Source organism: Pleuronectes platessa, chromosome 12 (assembly GCF_947347685.1).
Source record: "Pleuronectes platessa chromosome 12, fPlePla1.1, whole genome shotgun sequence".
Lineage (NCBI taxonomy): Eukaryota > Metazoa > Chordata > Actinopteri > Pleuronectiformes > Pleuronectidae > Pleuronectes > Pleuronectes platessa.
Genome location: NC_070637.1, coordinates 25046706 through 25067048, shown reverse-complemented (window position 1 = coordinate 25067048; position 20343 = coordinate 25046706). Strand labels below are relative to the sequence as shown.

At 46.1% G+C, this 20343-nt stretch overlaps 1 protein-coding gene across 1 annotated transcript in view; it reads right to left on the bottom strand.

Annotated features, from left to right (window-relative positions):
- Positions 1-7733: 7733 nt before the first annotated feature.
- LOC128453509 (contactin-associated protein-like 5) overlaps positions 7734-20343 on the bottom strand; it is a 28387-nt gene continuing 15777 nt past the window's right edge. Inside the window, exons 9-22 of the mRNA XM_053436457.1 lie at positions 19522-19628; positions 18549-18668; positions 18132-18332; positions 17801-17963; positions 17228-17355; positions 16628-16798; positions 15125-15343; positions 13760-13999; positions 13069-13296; positions 11970-12103; positions 11372-11459; positions 10197-10412; positions 9015-9086; positions 7734-7982 (exon numbers count right to left, since the gene is read on the bottom strand). Coding sequence (XP_053292432.1) covers positions 7792-7982; positions 9015-9086; positions 10197-10412; positions 11372-11459; positions 11970-12103; positions 13069-13296; positions 13760-13999; positions 15125-15343; positions 16628-16798; positions 17228-17355; positions 17801-17963; positions 18132-18332; positions 18549-18668; positions 19522-19628 — 2278 coding nt within the window. The 3' untranslated portion in view covers positions 7734-7791. The remainder of the gene's footprint in view (positions 7983-9014; positions 9087-10196; positions 10413-11371; positions 11460-11969; positions 12104-13068; positions 13297-13759; positions 14000-15124; positions 15344-16627; positions 16799-17227; positions 17356-17800; positions 17964-18131; positions 18333-18548; positions 18669-19521; positions 19629-20343) is intronic.

Below are 20343 nucleotides of genomic sequence, written 5' to 3'. Positions count from 1 at the left end.
GTTTGAGAAGATATCTTACATTGAAATTTGGTCATTGGATTGCTGTGACTTCAAAAAGTTGTCCCTGGTATCTCACCTGTGAACGTGCAGCTGCTGCCCGGTCAGGACCCTCGAGAGGATCGACTCTCAGGAGGAGCTGGACTTCCATGACACGTCGAGTGGCTCCGACCAATCAGAGGACAGCATCGGGGCGCTGGACACTCAAAGACGAATGTCCCCCGGGCGGGAGCGAACCTTCAGGAGGTCGGTGAAGAACTTCAGCAGACGAGTTAATGAGTTCAAGTTAAAGTTCAATCTGGTCACACACAACATACACATCATAACAAAACAGGAAAGACATAAATACATAGAAAACACATAGAAAGAGAATAAAGTTAAAATATTGAAATAAAATAATAACTGCTGAGGAGACAAATGATCTTTAATATCTATTAGTCTATTTGTCCTTCCTGAGGAAATTGAGGGTCTGCCAGGACGACCTTTGACCTCTGAATGGCTCTAACTTGATAAATTCAAGTTAGAGCCAACAGTCCTTTAAACAAGCGCTATTGGCTCTAACTGTTGTTGTGAAGCACGGACGAGGAGGCAGAGAACAAAAGCTTCTGTGCCGTCTCATTTAATTCTCCTCTTCTTCCTCCCAGAGACGTCCTGCTGATCCCGGAGGAAATGATGAAGCAGAATCCCTTTCGGTTCCAGCCCAAGGCCTCGTGTCCACAGCCGAGGGGACGATCGACCCGTCGCTCTGGGGTCAGGGCTCGGTCCAACTCCAAGGTCACCGTGCCCAGACCCTTCCAGATGATGCTGAGGGAGGAGGACCGCAAGAGGCAGAAGGTGCGGACGCGCTCGGAGGTGGACCTGGAGAACACGCTGCTGAGGCGGGAGCTGGAGGAGCTCAGAGAATGCCAGAAACAGTTCCGGGCTTCACCTGCACCAGCGCACACACACCGGCCTCGCCTTGAGGTGATCGGCCGCCGCCTCAGTCAGAGATCCGTCCCACGCAGCAGCAGCAGTACCGACCTTCACCGTGAGTCCAAAACCAACCAGGCCTCTGCTGGAGTCTCGCCACAGCCCTTCAACTTCCTGGAGAGGGAGCGCAGGAAGAGGGAGGCCAGGATCGTGGCAGAGCTGGAGAACCTTGGTCCGAGGGAGGAGCGGCCGGGCTTCAAGGCCAGGCCCATGCCCCCCTCGGTGTACGGCACCAGACACAGAACCGGCTCCAGGACCTCAACCAGCCGGCCCCCGTCTCCTCGCTCACTGGAGGGGGGGGCCACCGGGAGCCAGAGGGATCCAAACCCCCACCGGGAGCAGGAGCTGCTTCGGTCCAAGTCAGACTCCTGCACTGACTCCTCCGAGTCTCAGGGACGTCCGGACTCCAAACCGGCGAAGAAGCAGATCCAGGTGTCCATCGAGATGGTGAAGGAGGGGGGGGAGTGACCCCCCTCAAAGCCACCCTGACCAGTGACGGCCTCGGACTGGGAGGGATGGTTCAGAGAGCAGCAGAAAGGGAGAGGAGCTGGAACTGTGGTCGCTTTATTATTCCATCTCTTTCTCTGTGGTTGTCAACTAAACAGATTCATGCTAGAGTCTGACTGCCCCCCCCCCCCCCTGTGTATATCAGTACATCATTAAACACTGTATACAACAGAAAACTGGGTTTTAATGGTTTCTTCATCCAAACATTTTGTCCTTTGTGGGTCACAGGGATCAGGGGAGAGGACTATGTGTCTGTCTGTGTCTGTGTGTCTGTGCATCATGGATAGCATATCCCAGGGCCACCACACAGACACACAACCATTCACACATCTACTGGGAATTTAAAGTTTCCCATTAACACAAACGGTTTGTGTTTCCAGCAACAAAAAAAAACGAAAAAAAAGAAAGGCTGGCGTGCACCGTGCAACAGAAATCACATCCTGCAACTCCACAAGGCACTGAACACACACACAGACACACACACACACACACACACACACACACAGACACTCACGGACACACACACAGATAAATTGCACCTGTGTAGTAAAGTTGATTCTACAGTTAAGTGCGATTTACCATCTTAATTGAAGTCAATTAAAAAGGGGATCAGCCCAATCAGCCGTGAGACATCAACAGGGAACCAGGATTTATATCAGCTTCTGGTAATTACAAGTTATCGATGTGAATCAGAGCGACTTCCTCCAATCACGTGAAGAGGCTCCGCGGGGGGGAGGAGACGAGAGGAGAGGAGACTGTGTTCAGCTGCTGGTTCAGAGGAGAGGAGACGAGGACATGTGATCTTCATCCAACCTGAGGGACAACTGGTCAAACCCTGGAGACGATAAACACAGGAGGAAAGGATCTGCATCTCACACAGACACACACAGGAAACGTGAAATCTGCTGTGTAACACCAGGAGCTCATCCACAGTGTGTTTGTTTGTGAACGTGCACCATTTAATATGTGTATCTCCACTCGTGTGTGAATCTGAGTTTGTGTGTCCGTGAGAGCTTTACGATGTGTGTGATCATGGTTCTCCCCGAGCGCAGAGAAGGATAAACGTGGTGTTTGATGGACGGCTGCCACATCTATTGATCTTCTGATTGGTTCTGAGAGTGGGATGTGATCCATGGAGGCTTTAACAGCAGCCTGCAGAGGAGCCCGCTCAGCTGCTGCTGCCTCGTCCTGTAAAACCCGACTAATTGGATTTCACTGGGAAACTTCTAACATGTCAAAGCTCCTGCCATGTTTTCTGTGGGTTCCGTGTTGTCAAGTTAATTGCCAATGACTCAGAGAAATGCTCATTTCTGATTTAATTTGCTGGTAATTGTAACATTCTGCACCGACGCCACTCGCTCCGAGTGTCCCTGCTTCTGCAGCGAGGACGAAGACGAGCTGGGGACAATGTAAAGTGGTGATTTGATCCTCACGCTAATTGTGAGAACAGGTTTCCTAATATTTTGCAGAGATTGTTTGGTCAAAACAACAGAGAGCTCCTTACAGCACCATATGCTGTGTGCTTTACCGTCCCAGTCTCTTCTCGGTGGTTTAACTGGGACCATGTGCTTCTTTCCAGCAAAGCACCGATTCTCTGTGATTCACTTCCCACGTCGAGGAGAATGAAACAGTCTCAAAGAGTTTAGAAGGTAGAAAGAGACAGAATGTGCTCACAAATTAAATGTTCTTCTCAGAGAAAGGAGGAAAGCACTGTGGAGTGATTAGTGCTGAGTGCAGGCAGATGGGTTTCCTGGAGGAGGAGGAGGAGGAGGAGGAGGAGGAGGAAGAGGAGGAGGAGGAGGAGGAGAACCTGGTTTTCCTGATGTCTCCTCTGAGGCAGACGCTCAATTCAAAGCTTCACACGCAGGGAAACTGAAGCTGTTTGTCCTCCCTGCCTTCTGACACGTCAATAAAGTGCCAAAAAACTAAAAGTTGTTTTTCTGGATCTGCTGAAATCCGTCACTGTCCTGCAGAGTTCACGGCTCTGGAAACCAGTCATCCATCACTGCCCCGGCTCGCTGGACGCCTGCCGCTGACCTTGAGCCACAAACAGCATTACTGATGTATTACAGCCACTGAGACTGAATAATTACACCGGAGAGGAGAGGACCTTTAGCTCGGGGTCCTGCTCGCTCATCCACGCACATAAATATGGATGGATAGGTGAGAATGGAGAACGGAAAAAAACTGATTAACTGTCAACAACACCGTGCAGGTGCTGATTATGATCAGGGGGGGGGGGGGGGAGCCATTTATACAACAACATGAGAAACTGGTAATTTGATGGTAGATACTCTCATTTGTTTTTTTATGAATTTGACTATTCATCCCGATAATAAAATGTGAAAAGTGGAGGAAGTCGTGTGATTGACAGGTTTACAGATCAATGAAAGAAACACACAATCCCTTTCCTTCAAGCAGCCAATACTCAATTAAATGATATAATATGAAACTTAACTTTTATGCAATCACACAGGTTCTGTTGTGTCTCAGTGTTTCAGCCAACGTCAGCTGCTGTGAGATGTAGAACAAAGAGAATCCACGTGTACAGGTCATCACTGCATCTTTATAAATCTGTAGAGGAACTCTCACACGTCTCTGCTGAGCTGTGACAGGCAGTCATACATGGAGAAGCTCATCTGGGTTTTTATATAGATCCATTTAAAAATGCATTAATCATATTCCCCAGGTATCACCGTGTCTTGAAAACGTGGCTCCATCTTTAATTCATATGTTTTGCTCCCTGGTTTCTAACTTTGTGCTCACGTTGTTCTTTTGCAGAGCAGCAGAAACAAAGGACAATAGTTTGAATGCTTTAATTCCCTCTGTGATGTTTGTAAAGATCTGTCCTGAGCTGCTCTACGTTTGAGTAATATCTGAAATAAAACTCTAATCTCCTTTATTTGACTTTCCTACAACAAACAACAGATAAAAAGACGTCTTCTAAAGTGTTGCTGTGACCTCAGACTTATTATTCCAATTTTGTAATTTAGAGAGATAATATTTGTTTGGGAGAAATTAATATTTTAATACATCCAAATCCACTTAATGGATGAGAACAGTCTTTTTAAGTGACGGACTCTCCAGAGAGGTTTTGTTTAGAAGCCGTCCTCGAGAACTGTTATTATGTCTTCTGCAGATTATCTCATTCTCCTCTGGGTGAGTTCATCCATTCACTCTCCATCAGGCTGCTCAGCATCATCTCAGCTAGTAACAGCTTCCTGCAGCTCTGTCAGTGAAACTCTGACCTCCTAAACGTTCCCTGTTTGGAACCATTCAAAAGCACAGGACTTTAAGAAGGGCCAGTGGAATTGACCCTGGATAAGAAGAGTGTGTAAAAAGGAGGAAAGAGTGAGGAAGCAAAGTGAAAGAGGACAAACAGAGTCCCAGCAGATATTAAATATATAATAATGCAGGAGCTGCAGTTTCATTTCACTCTGAAAACAAACAAATGCAGCAGATGTAGAAGTTCAGAAATTAATCAGCAAAACTTGCAGGTTTGCTTCACGTTGATATCTACATGTGTTCTCTGGAACTATCACAGTGTTGCTGTCCTGCCTCCCCCCCCCCCCTCCTAGTGGATGCTGACTGTGTGGGAGTCTGACCAGAGCAGTTGACCCTGTGGCCGGTCGGTGGCTGACCCCTGACCCCTGACCTCTGCTCGCTCGCTGTCAGCCGGGCTGTTTAGCCCCCCCGGGCACTCGGACTAAGACGGTGACACGTCAGCGAGACTCGGCTCAGAAGTCTGTTAACATCAATAAATATCACATTCATATTCTGTGTGCATGTGGCTGCGTGATTATGATGGATGCTGGGGCGATGCAGAGCCAGAGGTCTGAGCTGTTGTTTATGATCCTCTGGTGACTCGTGGAGATGTTGGTGTTCGTGCTGCCGCGCTCTCATGAGATCTTCAATCAAACAGCAGGCGGATGGTTAATTGTCAGGACCACAAAGTGTTTGTGAGAGAACGCAGCACAAAGCTCCACTTGTTCTGAACAGGCTGTGGAAATCTCTATTTAACCAGAGGTATGTCTGTGCTATAACAACCTGGAGACCTCCAGGATTTACCTGAAGATCATGAGAAGGTTGAGGTGCACAGCTGAAGATATATGTCCCTCACATCTGCTAACATGTACTGGTGGCGGGCAACTTGACCAGAAGACCTTCACACGTACCAGGGATCATCACCATCTCGTCCTGATTCAGCCTCAAATCTTCAGTCCTGCAATGTTCTCACATTTCTCTGAGACCAGCGTCTGATATGAGCTGAAGCTTTTCTTGATTGATTGATAGATACTTTATTCTGAAAACTGAAAAGGATTCAAATGCACTTTATAATGCATCTATATTAAAAGTAAATAACCCTACAGGTGCCTCCCCCCCCCCCCCCCCACAGATCCTGTTTCATAACGAGTCCCTCCTCACAAATGAAGCCCACGGTTCTGGTGTTGCTTCTCCCATTATAATTTAATTTTAATGAAATCATTTACACACTGTCTCACAACCCAGGTTTTGTGAGACCAACATAATACTCATTTAATTGTCTATACTTCAGACGACTGAGATGAAACCACCTGGACTCGTGATCTGAGTCGTCAGATCACGAGTCACAACAACAAGGCGTCTGGTCGTTTTCCCTGATGAGCTGTTATTTGATGCACGGCTGCCTCTCTGTAAATAACACCTGCAGACAACCACCCAGCGGCTGTCATCAGGATCATCACGGTCCTGTAGTGTGAGTGTGTGCGTGTGTGTCTGTGTGTGTGTGTGTCTGTGTGTGTGTGTGTTTAAGCCTGGAGAGGCTGTACCTCGGCCTCCAGCCCCTGAACGCATCACGAAGCAGCAACAGGAGAAGTTATCTCCTCTCTGCAGACAGATGCATATTAATATTCATCAGACATGACCCACGGAGAACAAAGAACCGAACTGGCAACTTTCACAGAAGGAACTTTACGCTGATTAGATTTGTTGTTTCATCCTCTTTTGACATAGAAATAATTCAATCAAGCATCAAGTTCTCTGATTAATCAGGATTTCCTCAGGCTGTTAAGCAATAAACTGAACTCTCTATATTTTAAATGTATTATAAGTTTATTTAATTTATTGACTCTGACTTAATTTATATTTATAAAGATTGACGACATGACAACTCCCCTACGGTGAAGCCAAATCGTCTGGATCGCCATCTGGTGGCTGGCTGCAGCATTGCGTATAAACCCGGCCTCCTCCATGTTAGCGGATGGAACATGAACCACACTAAAAAGGTCAGAGAACTCGTCAGATACATTTTTTTCAAAGTACAATCATAAATCAGGTCCAAGGAAATAAAACCACTCCAGAGAAAAAAGATTGATCATTTTATTTTCACTGAAAAGAAAAGTGTTTTTAAAATATCTGTACAAAATTAAACTGGAACTCATAGAAACAACAGGAAGGCTGCAGATCAGTGTGATGCAGAAGAGAAGCCTCGACGCTGGGAACCACCAAGATGGACGACAACACGCCCCCTGGTGGCTGGCTTCTGTATAGGTCATAAAACACGCCTCAGCCATGTTAGTGGATGGGACATGGACAGAAGTAAAAAGTCAAAGTACGCATCGGGTTATTTTAACTCAATTTCTTGACAGTGAGAGGGAGGAGAGATGTGTCGTCCATTTTGGGAATGACAAGACTGGAATTCTTTAACTGTAAATCTTTCACAACCGAAATAGAAATCAAGCAAAAGATATAAAGGGAAAGAAATAAAAATTTGGCTTCAGGTTGAGAGAGAACTTGCTGAGAAAATGAGAAATGTTCAATGTGAACGGATACGTTTGGATTATTCGACCATTTAATCCAACAAGTGCAAAGAGTAAAAAGAAAAAAATTATAACTCATGATGTTAAACTTTAAATTAAATATTCTTCAGCTTCTGAACATCCGACAAATACTCACTGAAAATATCAAACCTTCATTATCTGTCAGAAAACACTTTCAAAAGATCCCAGAACAAACAGAGCTGTTTCATATCAACGTCATTTAACTATTTCAACATCTCAGCTACACAGAAAATTGATATAAAGTCATAATTTGTACACGTTTGTATATTTACAATTGTTCCAACTAATGATATTCAACTCTTTGACTTTTTGTGCATCTATTTACAGTCTTTACAAAAATACAACCACAGACGCCTCCTGTTTGCTCTCTCACGTCTCAGCCTCAGTTTTTAGTGCAAAGGACGGAAGCTGGACGAGTCTCTCCGTCCGTCTCCGTCCGTCTCCGTCCGTCTCCGTCTGTCTCCTCGGCCCCGACACCGGCAACAGGTCGAAGCTGCAGCTAAATGAAAAACTCCCTCTGGTTCTCACTGGGGATGTTGTTGGTCTGGCTGCTGAACGGCAGCTCGGGGACGTCTTCCGGTTTGACTGTTTTGATGTCCTGGCTCTGACACGCCCCCGGCCTCCCGTAGAGGAGTCTGGCCGTCACGGCTAACGCAGCCACCGCCACAAAGATCACCACCGCTATCACACCTGCACAGAAGAGAGGGGAGACATTACAGCAGCTCAGTTAAGAGAACATTCAACCTTCTTACTCTCAACTAAGATAAATGTTCGTTAAGAAGCAAGAGAATCAAAACCATGATGGACTTTTAAAGCCCAACCAGCAGAAAGAAATCTCTCCTCAACTCCAAAGTAAACTCTAAGTCAACTACCAACACATTCGAGCCTGAAGCAACACAACACAACTTCCTTTTGACCTCAAAACAGCTGAAGCTGAACTGTGGATCAAGTGTGTTATAATCTGTGAAAAGTGTGTGTGTGTGTGTGTGTGTGTGTGTGTGTGTGTGGCATTTGAACTGCGTGTGCACAAAATGTTTTAAATGAGTTTAAACACACGTCTCATGAAGTCGAGACTGGATCAAACAAACACAATAGAGCGGGTTCTTCCCTGATGTCTTTCCATCAAACAAACAAACAAACCAACCCACTGATAAACGGACAGAGGTGAAAACTCTGTGTGTCTGTTATTGTTCCCACTGAAGAAGATGACATCACTGTGGGACTTTGTGAAATCTTTCTTTTCAAACGGTGTAAATCAGAACCCTGAGAAGCCGATAGGAGACTGAGTTCTGTGAAATCAAAACACCTGCTCCAAACAACAACTGGGAAGTGGCCAAACAGGATCCGGAAAACAAATTGCTTCTGCTCCATCATTAGTGCTGCGCTCTGTTCCTTCAGGCTCCCAGGGCGGCTCCAGCTATTACAGGCTCTCTGCACCGACGGTAGCTAATAACACAAATGGACGCTCTTTGTGCCTGGAGAATAACGTCATTTTTATTCCAATTAGTTAGTTGTTTGCTTTTGTGTACTCGGACGCGGGCCTGCTGCGTGAGGGACGGCTCGGGGGCTTTTGAGGCTTTTCATTTACACAGCGAGCGGTTCAGTGTTTAGACGTTTCTTCAGTGTGAGAAGTTCTTCTGCTCTCAGATTTAGAGAGGGAAAGAAAAGAAACATAAACTGAAACGTCCTCACTGCTTTCTCTACGTGACTGATGATAGTTACCTCCAATTAAAGCTGAGTCAGTCCTCATGGCGTTGACCAGAGGCTGACCTGTCTCCACGGGTCCAGACTGACCTGCAGCACAGAGAGAGACAGACAGAAGACAAGGTGAGAAAGGAAAGACAAGAGGACACAATCCTGTGAACTGCTCTGAAAGTCTTTATATTCTTTCTGCTGCATCAACATAAAACTTAAGATTAAAGCAGTGCTGAGAGAGAAATCTCTTGTTTTCCTGTTGTTCCCCGACTTCCTCGTGTTTCATGTTTGGCTCCAGTCTCTGTTTGCATGATGTGTGTGAATGTTCTGGTTCTGCTCTTCAGCCTGAGCACCTGCAGCTGATCATCTGAATCATTGCTCCGAGCCAATGCAGCAGAAAACCCCCGGCTCTGGAACCTCAGGTCCACAAGCTGCCAGGTCCACGTCCCTGTCTGCTGCTGCCTGTTCAGATTGATGGTTCCCAGTCTGCTCTGCCAGCTCCATCCTGGCATCCCACTCTGATGCCTTCAACACACTGACGTTCCCATCTCCCTACAAACCAGATCCAAACCACAACCAACTGGGACTCAGGCTGCGACCAACTGGCCTTTCTGGTCCTGGAGCTTTTGTTTTCCATGTTTTTCTGTCAGTCATTTATTGTGAAAATGAATGTCTGGAAACTTGCTTGAGGAAATTCATCAGTGTTTTCAATCAATCTTTTGATTTTAAGAAAACTGCGGCATTCAGAAAACCAGTTAGGACTCCCATTATGATCCATTTAACAGCCGAGAGTTTTCTATGAGAAACACGTTTGACATTGTAAAACCCGACGCAAGACAAAAACTAGAAACCTTCCTGAAGGTTCTGACATTGCAGAGCAGATCCTGAGAGTCGGAGACGTCCTGAACCTTTAACTGTGAAGACAAATATCTTTCTTACTGGTTTTAAAGTTGAAGTGAAATTTAAATCCTCTTCACTTGACTGATGATGAAGCTTCACACAACACAGTTCTTAAACCGAGCCTCTGGGAGAACTCTTCCCAAGAGAGGAAGAATTATGATGAGACAAACTTTTGTGTGAAAGTTGCGGAGAAGGTCGAACAGAACCGTGAATGTTGAGCTTTCAACAACTTCTTGGTTTTGTGCCATGTACATCACTTTCCTTCTCGTGTTGTTGGCTAAAGCAGGAAGAGCTCATTGTCCCTCTGACCTGATCGGTGATGTATGGTTTCTGCCGCGTGGGGATTGGTTGAAGTGGAGCCGCAGAGGGACGGGACCAGCGGGCCGGTGACGGTGACGGGGCTGGTGTCCGGGTGGAGCAGGGCGGCCTTCAGAGGGCTGATGGAGTTGAAGAGGACGGCGGAGAGGCAGCCAGTGAAACCCAGCGAGCCGAGCCGGGCCAGCTCCGGGTCCATCTCCCCGGGCTCTGCAGAGAAACAGTTTCCCTGGACGTTATATTCATGAAACATTTTCTACTTGTCTAATTTGACCTATTAAAGCCTCGTATCATTGATTCAATCAAGACATGCCGATGAGGACAGACTGGACGTTTTGCAGTAGCCGTGCTACACCCGGGTCAGGAAGTCCCAGCGCCTCTCGTCTCATTAACAACCTTTTTCTTAGTCTGTCTCCGAGGGCACAATCCATAAAGAACACAACTAGGTCATGACAAAGTGAGTCACGCTGCTGTCATGACTCCGCTACACATCAGATCTGTGTCACCGAGCACCAGGAGGTCAGGAAACAGGAGCACAGGTAGTTCAATAGAACCGTCTCACATGTTATGAAAGCAATATCCAGGTTTTATAAAGTAAATAATGAGTATGTACATTGTTTTAATCCTTCAGTCTTAAAATTCTGTATCAGAGCAACCTGAGGTATATATTTACCATATCTGGCCAAACGTTAGAATTCAAACTCATGGAAGTATGTTTATTTGTTCTGTAGCTATATACAACAAATATACTCAATGTCACCGGAGCAAACATAACCTCAGCAGCCCTAGAGTTGTTATGACCTTTATATGGAGGAGTACATGATCTGGTAAGTTTGGAAAGTTGTTAATACAAGTGGTGCAGGTGTTGCATAGACCGGGATATCAAGACACGTTGTGGTCATTTGCCAGGAACGTCCAGTAAAACACTTTCGGTAAGAAATCCAGTGTTTGTTGTTAAATAGAAGATTTGAATCTGTATTTGTGAAATATAGTTTCAAGGTCACACAGATCCCTGAAAACATGGCACCAGTGAAAAGCTGTGTCACATAATCTCATCCTGTTGTTTCCGTCAAAACAAATGTGTCGTGATTTGATGAATGAAAATCTAGATGGGTTCAGATCCCACTGCAGCTTGTAAAGTCCCGGGCGTTCGATACCCTCTCACTTACGGTGCACTTTGCCAAGAGTCAGCAATCTGATGCCGTTGAATTCCACGTCAGACGTCAGATTGAAGTCCTCTTCGGTGTCCTGGTCAATCTGAAGGAGAAATAACCCAGTTATCACAGATAGGGAGAAAATAACCACATGTTTTAAGAGGTAAAACATTCTGTAGTGTTTTAAATGTTTCTTAACCTAAAGTAAACATAAACAAAGATGGATAGAAGCTCATGGTCTGGTGAGTGGACCCCAGATGATAATTATCTGGATATGACAGTGTCCTGCTCCCTGGTATTAGATGTGAAGAGGTCTTGAATGAGCTGCTGAGAACAGTTGTGTATCATCAGCGTACAACTTGAGCTTAAATGAAGATCCTCTGTGAATCAGGTTCCTCGAGGTTATACTCTAACTCAGCTGAGCCCAGCCGGGGAAGGAGCATGTGGAAAGTTTGCATCTCAAGCTTCATCACGTCTGAATGTTTCCTGCAGCTCGGCCCTGCTGTCTCCTCGTTCTTCTCCCTCCGGTTGCTGGAGTTGACAGAAGCTGCTGAGAACGTGAGGCTGACTCATCTGAGCAGAGCAGCCTCTCGTGTGTACGTGTGTTCGATACCTGCACAGAAACAGCCTCTGCCCGTCGGCTGATAGAAACCGTGTGGAGACGCCCGTCGGCGAGGCTCCTCGATTTGCTCCTCAGGATTTCTGCGTCTCTGCTGCTGTCGAGTCTGTATCGCACCTCCAGCTTCTCTGAACACACAACAATCAACACAACATCACACTGGCTTTCTGACTAACAAATTAAACAAACATTTGTGTTTGTTCACTGATTAAATGCTGCAATTATCCACAATTTTAACTTTTAAAATAAACCTTTTTACACCAAATTGTCTTTATTTGCTAAATTTGTCCTTGCACCGATCATCTATGTTAATAGAAATGTATATTAGTAAGTTTTAATATGTATTAGGCGAAGTGTGGATGTTCCAGGGCAACAGCGGCTGAATAATAAACTGAAAAGAATTCAATATTTAGGAAATTAGGGCCAAATGCTGCCAATAACTCTGCAGAGAATCCAGTTAATTCATTCGATTTCCACGGGTGAGAGAGTTTCTGATGACTAATTCAAACGAGCCGATCTTGAGTAATAGCCGTGAATGCTTGTGTTCTTCAGGAGGCCACAGAGTAATCTGAACATTATGGAGGAGATTCGTTTGTTTTGTTTGCATAATTCATCGTTTTTCATCCGTGCTAATTCTTTTTTTTTACCACTTAGCATTTGCAATAGGAGGAGAGACAGAGCAGAGTGACACAGAGCTGACAGATTCCCACTGGGAGTCAGTGAACATGAAACACGTCTCTGTTTTCTAACTGAAGTCTTTATAGTTTCTAGAACAGGATTTGAATGGAGGAGAATTTGTTTACAGCCGATACGATCCCAACAGTCCTCCAGCTCTCAGATGAATTCATATTTATGTGAACCATAACCTTAAAAACTCCCCACGCCAATAAAACTCCTTGAAGTCAAACTGTATATTTGTTAAACTTAATTAAACGAGGAAACAGTATAATCGCAATTCATAGATTGTGATTATGTTTATCTTTTGAATTTGCACTGGTTAAGAACATGCAGCTGTCATAATACTGAGCACTGGACAGATTATCATATATGATTATTAATATCAGGATAGAGGTGAGAGGAGCAGAGCGCTCACCGTGCTCGTCGAGCAGCAGAGCCAGGTACTCTCTGTGGGAGGAGCCGACGTAGAGCAGCAGCGAGGGGCTCTGATTGGTCCTGAAGCTCAGGGAGATGTTCTCCGCTCTCAGGGTCACGTCCGAGGAGATGGAGGAGGCCACGCCGCTGCTCCTGCTCGGCCCGGTCGCCGCCTGCTCCTCCAACGGGTAGCTGATGGAGGTCCTCGCCTTGAAGCTGGCTGAGACCTCTGCAAGGGGGAGGGATATATATGTTTCTTATCATATATAAATGTTTAAAAACTAGATTTTACAATAGGGGGACTTTAATGGAGCAAAGGTTTCCACATAAGTCTGATCACATGGTTTTAAAAAGCAAACCTCTGCTGTTATATGGATTTTAACTTCAGTGTTTTCCTGCAGTAAAGAACAACACAAGTACTTTGTAACTCTGGTATAAAGTAGAAAGTCGATGATTGATGGTTAAACACAAACACTTCAAATCAGCCAATCACAAACTTTATAATTGACTTCGAGATAAACGTCTTATATCACAATTCCCCCCCGATCAGGACGATTAGCAGCTGTGTAGAATGAGGTTCTGATGTGTTGAGTGCACAGAGGTGTGTCGAGCAGCTGGGCAGCGACAGGGCTGCTGATTGTTTCTGCCCCCCCTCCACACTGGTTTATTTTCAGATCCCTTCAGACTCGTACCTCGGTCGCAGAACGCTCCGGTGAAGGCCGACGGGCCACAGCTGCAGGAGAAGCTCCTGGTTCTCTCCACGCAGCGGCCCTGGTTCTGGCACAGGGAGCCGTAGCTGCTGCAGTGGCCCGGACACCCCGCCTGAACCCCGGGGGTGATCCTGGCTCTCTCCTCCAGGTCCAGGGTGACGCCGTTCAGCTGCAGAGCGCGGATACATCCCCGGAAGCCCTTCTGCCTGGAGGCTGTGCCCCCTGAGGACACACAGGAAACAGCCTCACTCCACACTTTGGTCTGAGAGGATCGATTCTGAGCTGATTTGAGAAGTTAGAGCTTTGGGATGTTTCTGTTGATAAACGACTTGAAGCAATGATTCTATTAACACGATTCTTGTAGATGAATTTTCAATCTGATTGATTAGTTGACTGATCATTTATGGAGCTAATTTCATTCCAGTCACTTCTGCAGGACACATACTTTTCTATCTTTTACCTACAGATCGTTGAGGGAACACTGCAGGTGGCAGCTTCTATATTATCTCCACCAGAGCTTCTATTCATTTTCTGGACGGTATGAGAACCAACCTTGACATTTTCATTACGTTGTGTATCCTTCACAGTTATATATACGACCATCAACTCTGTTTTATATCTCTTTCTGAGCTCCATTACTTTATCCAAAATACATGACGTTCTCTGTGGCTGCTTATGCAACTTCAGCATGTTTGAAGACTCTTTTCACTCCACATCACATCTGTAATGGAACTGCACAGAGACACAGACGGTATCTGATTTTAATATTTGCTCAACAACTTCCAGACACAACCTCTGTCACCAGCCTCCTGCTGAATTATTCAGATTACCAAGTGATGAAATGCAGTGAAACACAAACTGGCAGGTGAGAAAGTTAAGGAGCCTTTTCTGAGCCGTCTGCCTGGCGGCCGAGCACCAGGCTGATGGTCCACATCTGGGAAGTGGACGGACTGTCCCTCTCTCTGACATGTTGCTTGTCCTGCCCGTCCTGACTGGGACACTTATTCTCCCTCGTCCCTGGCAGAATTTAGTCTCCTGAGATAATTTTTTTGTGACTTCTCTCGTTACAACCTCCAACTCAGAGTTTCAAACTCACCCGGGTAATGAGAACTGCTCTCGACTGATTGATTGAGTTTGAATATTGTGACAAGTTGTTCTGGAATTTGGAAATGTGAAGAAAAGTAATAACTAGTTGGACAAATACCTTGTCTGAATATTGTAGGTTATTCTTTCTATAATGATGTTGTAAAGGGCAGTTTTGAGTTGCACACACACACAGACACACACACACACACACACACACACATACACACAGACACACACAGATACACACACAGACACACACACCTATGAAGAGCTGGCTGTTCAGCTGCAGGTGAATGTGTCCGTCAGCTGGAGCCTCCCGAGCGGCAGCGGGGAGCTCGTCGAGCTGAAGCGTCGCCTCCTTGACGTTGCGCTCGGCTCGGACGCGATGCCACCTGTCGTCATCGAGGGGGGAGGCGGCCTTCACGCCGACCTCCAGGGGACCGTTCCCCACGTCGAAGGAGAAGAGGACCTCGGTGGAGGCTGCAGCAGGGAGGAGGGAACAGGTCGTCAACATCAACATCATATTATCAACTCATCATTTCTCTCTGCAGCCGTGTTCCCCCCATAGACTGAATATAAAGATGGACGACAGTGAAGCCAAAGTATGCAGCGCAGGTCACAAACCCTGCCTCCTCCATGTTAGCAGATGGGACATGGATGAAACTAAAATTATACCCAAAAGTTATAAATACAGTCCAAACAAGCTCCTGTTGAATTTCTGAAAGCACATGATCCAGTTGTTGCAGCTGTTGTTCTCATCATCGTTTAAAACCAAACCTGCAGTATTCATTTACCAATCCAGAAAAGACAGGACCATTAAAATCCCCTGATGATATCCTTCTACCTGCAAAGTGCCGTGTGATCGTCCTGCACCTGGTTTGATTTCTCATTTGCTGCTCGACTGTAAACGACTCTTTGTGTTTCTATCTGTTTTCACCGAGGACTCTTGTTCCCTCAAGACAGCTCCAGGTCCAGGAGACAATTAAAGTGAGGAGCCACTCGACACTGATGAGAAAACAATATATATATATATTCAGACTCAAGTAATTAATCATTAGAGCAAAGAAAACAAACACCAAGCGGCTCAGAAGGACGACACACCAGAGAGCGTTTGTCGTGACAGCGAGTTACAACGACGACTGGACAGCTGCAGATTTGACAACCAGCAAAGATAAATAACTTCTTTAAGTCATTTAGTAGAAATCAACATTAACTCAACACAATCAATCACTAGCAAACATTACATATACTGTCATCAGTTGAAGGGTAGAGAGCAGATGGCTGCCTGGAGTTTAAACCCTGATTTTAAACCTTTGTGTCTTGTCAGAAAATATATTGTCCGTCATGAAGACGTCTGATTCTATGAAGTTCAGCTACACAGTCACGCTACATTAGCTTTAGCAAGTCACATAAAATGATACAACTCCTTCCTGTGGAGAGCTACAGCAGCTCAAGCCATGTGAACGGTGATGAACTGTGACGTACGATGATATCTCAACAGCAGAGGACTGTGGTGGTTGTAAAGGAAACGTGATTTCCCAGAGGAGGAAAATTAAACGGTGGAGTTGCTGGAAAGGTATATTTCTTTTCTGGGGTTTAAAGGATCTGAGGCGGAGTTGGAGGCAGGAGCATCCCCCCCCCCCCCCAGCTGAGTTCTCTCCAGATGAAGCTGCAGCCACCACCATGATCCCTCCTGCTCAGGTCGGGCTCCACATCGAAGAGCCGTCCAGATCAGACGTCTCAACCTGAGAGCTTTCCACTTACAGCTGAGCTCGATCCGGATGAAGTCCTTGATGCCCAGGTTCTCCAGGAAGACGCCGGAGGATGAAGTGGTCTTAAACAGGAAGGAGATGTCGGCGCTCAGCTCCCCGTGGAACGTGGGAAAGTGGAGATACGAGGTCTCCTTCTCGAAGAACGCAGCGTTCCACACATTTTCTGAAAAAACAAATTAAATATATTTATTACGAGTTTAGAAGAGGAACTGAGACATGACCATTGACTGCACATAAACATGGACGAGATTAAGCCAAGATATCCGAACACAAATATCCCCTATTGTGCCGATTATGTCATTTGGAGCCAGAGGCTGCACAGTAGCTATCGGGGCAGTGATTTACGTTAGCAGCTGTCAATCAACATTAAAAAAAACCACAGAATCACTTCAAAATTTACATTTGAACATGCATCAGTGTGTCTACCTAAAATGAAATCTATTAGTATCTACTTTTACTTTTTTAGTGTGGTCCCTGTCCCTTCTACTAACATGGAGGAGGCAGGTATTTAACCTGTACTACAGCCAGCCACCAGGGGGCGGTTGTCATGTCCTCCATCTTTAAGACAATGATGGCTCTGGACTGGACTTACTGTCTCCATGGCATCGCAGTGGTCCCACCCTGTAGGCGCCTTCCGAGCCGGGCCGGTGCACATCGCCCAGAACCAGGGATCTGACCGGCAGGTTCTCCTTGTGGGTCAACAGGCCCGAGTCATTCGCCCTGGAAGGAAGAGGAAGGTCGAAGGAGGAGTAAACAGAACCATCAGGAGGAGAAACATCAGATTACAGGAAGAAGAAATATGAAGTGTTATCTTTAGAACGAGAAGGACGAGAAGGACAAGAGAGAGAGAGAGAGACGAGAGAGAGAGAGAGAGAGAATAATAAATAGTCTGATCATCGTTATCGTTGGTGACAAAGGAGCAAAAAGGGAAAATTCATCAACACAAATGAAAGTAAACACAGAGGATGCATTATTAAAACCGAATTAAATATTGTTTACAGATTAAAGTGCGTCTCGTAAACAGGATCATTAGTAAACTGGATCTGCCCGTTAAGATCGTTTACTCGTCTACGACCTTATGAATTAAACCAGGCAGGGCCAATGTGTCATTTCATCATATTTCCAAATCACGTAGTCTACGTTGACATTAATAACTGAGCCGTACCAGTCGGTGTGGTCAGCGTCACAGTTGCACTGGTGACTGGGATCCACACAGGTCTGTCGCAGGCTGCAGGAGCAGCGCTGGCTGCCCGGGGGGGCTCCGGCCCAGTGGGTCTGTCTCTGACCTTCACCTGGACCCCCCACCCACCAGCTGAGAGGGGAGCCGTCTGGAACACACACACACACACACACAGATTCATAAATCACAATCTGCCTCACAGGGCTGAACAATCTGAAACAACATCCTCGGTCACTAATATCTGAGTGTGTGTAATTTGGTGCAGTAGTAAACATCAGGATCTTCTACGTGGTGTCACATGCCCCCTGCTCCTGACCTGGTGCGTGGAGAAGACGTGACCTCCTGCAGTGATAGGTCAGCTCCTGCTCGCAGTGCTCTGATTGGCCCACGACGGCGGCCAGCTGCTCGTCTTTGGACTCGTACTCAAAGCGAGCCGAGTGACGAGTCTTCCCCCCCGACGGGCGAACCCGGGTCAGCTCGGTGTTGTTGTGCTGAATCACCGTCCACGTCACGTCCTCTGGTGGAGACAGAACAACACAATGCAAGTTTCATTTTCTGTGTGTGTCTCACTGATAAAGAGAGAGAGAGAGAGACAGAGAGAGAGGAGGAGAAGCTGGACACCAGTGTGTGTTGATGTGTGTGTCTCACTGATAAAGAGAGAGAGAGAGAGAGAGAGAGAGAGAGGAGGAGGAGAAGCTGGACACCAGTGTGTGTTGATGTGTGTGTCTGCCACCTGTCACGTTGCAGTATATGAGCTGAGGTCCGATGGGGCCGCTGCCGTCCACATCGATGTAATAGAACCCGGACGTGTTGCCTTTGTGTTTGTACGCTTCACAGGACGGCTCGTGAATCGCTGAGGAGACACAGACACACAGCATCAGACTCTCTCTCTCTCTCTCTCTCTCTCTCCTGGAGAGATGGAGAGATCTCAGGGACCAGTCGTTTGAATCATTCTAATCAAAACCAGGACTTCTGATGAGTAAAGGAGGAATCACAAGATGAGGAGGTTGTTTTTTTCACCACTGTTCCAAAGTGTGTTAGTTTGTTTGTCTGGAGAATTACACAAAAAGCAGATTTCCATGAAACTTGATGGAACACGGACAGATCTATTCTTTGATATGTTTGATGATTTCACCAATTTCCCTCACCCAAGTCTTCAAGCCTCAGCTCGACTCTAGTTTTGTGTCTGTGTTTGTGATGTTGTCCCCAGCAGCACTTTGCATGTTAAGCATCTCTGCAAAGTGCTGCTGTTTCCTGAGGAATTGAAGTCGGACTACAACAAATCAACACTGACCGTCCTCTTCACGTTATCACACAACATGAATACAGAACAATGCACAAATCATTTAGAAACAGGAAAGAAAACTTTAATTTAAATGTGTTCTGTGCACATTTAAATTGTTACTTTACTAAATGTTATAATGATCGTTTGGGCTGAAGAGTGCAGGAAGAGCACTTTATAAAAATATATTTACATTTCCAGTACAAAACGATATACCTCATGAAATCACTTTAACAACATCTTCACCTTCTCCTCTTCCTCTCTTTCTGCAGCTCATCCTCTAAATCCCTCTCTCTTTGACCCTCAGCTCCTCCAGCGTCCACAGGAACCTGACACTAAAGCCTCATTAGAGGAACCACCTACACACACATGCACAGAATCCAGACTGTGCCTCTGATCTGTGAAGAAGAAGATCTGCTCTTACAGCTGTGACAGGTCGCTCCACTGTAGCTGGTCCCGGAGCAGTTGCAGTGGAAGGTGCTCCAGGACTGAGTGCAGGAGCCACCGTGCTCACAGTGATTCGGGGAACACCTGAGAGAGGGAGACAGAAAAGACAGGACAAGCTTCAATAATCTGCTGGAGTGGAAACTCACACTTTGACAAACCCGAGGGAAAGTCTAGAATTACTGTCTTTTCTGAATGTCTGCCTCCGCCAACCAGAACAGACTCAGTCTACATGGAGCCGGGGATCGAACGGCTGGACTTCTGGTCGGTGTATGACCCGCTCTACCCCCTGAGACACAGCTGCTAAAATGTGTGTTTTCAGAAGAGCCGTGGGCGAAGTGGACGTAAGGAGCCAGAGATCGAGATGCTGAGAACATTCTCACAGAGGTTAGGGAAAAGAGAAAATCCAAACCAGAGAGTGCAAGTTACAGACTTAACATTAAATAGTTAGTAAGTAAAGAGGTATAATTAAAATAACAGAAACTTCCTCGTTTGAGAAAACTCTGCTCCCGTTACCTCGTATTTCTTTTCCTTCAGCCTTGTGTCATAATGGAGCTGGAGGGGCAGGCAACACAAGAAAGAGAGGAGGAGGAGGAGGAGGAGGAGGAGGAGGAGGAAGGGATAACAAAATGATGGATATACCATCGAGGGAGAAAGAAATACAGGAAGGGGAACTGAGGGTGAGAAAGGGAGTCGGTAACCACATCAGTGAGGCTAAACGAGGTCAGCGATATGTGCAGAGACGGAAAGAGAGAGAGAGAGAAACAGAGAGAGAGAGAAAGAGAGAAAGAGAGAGAGCAGT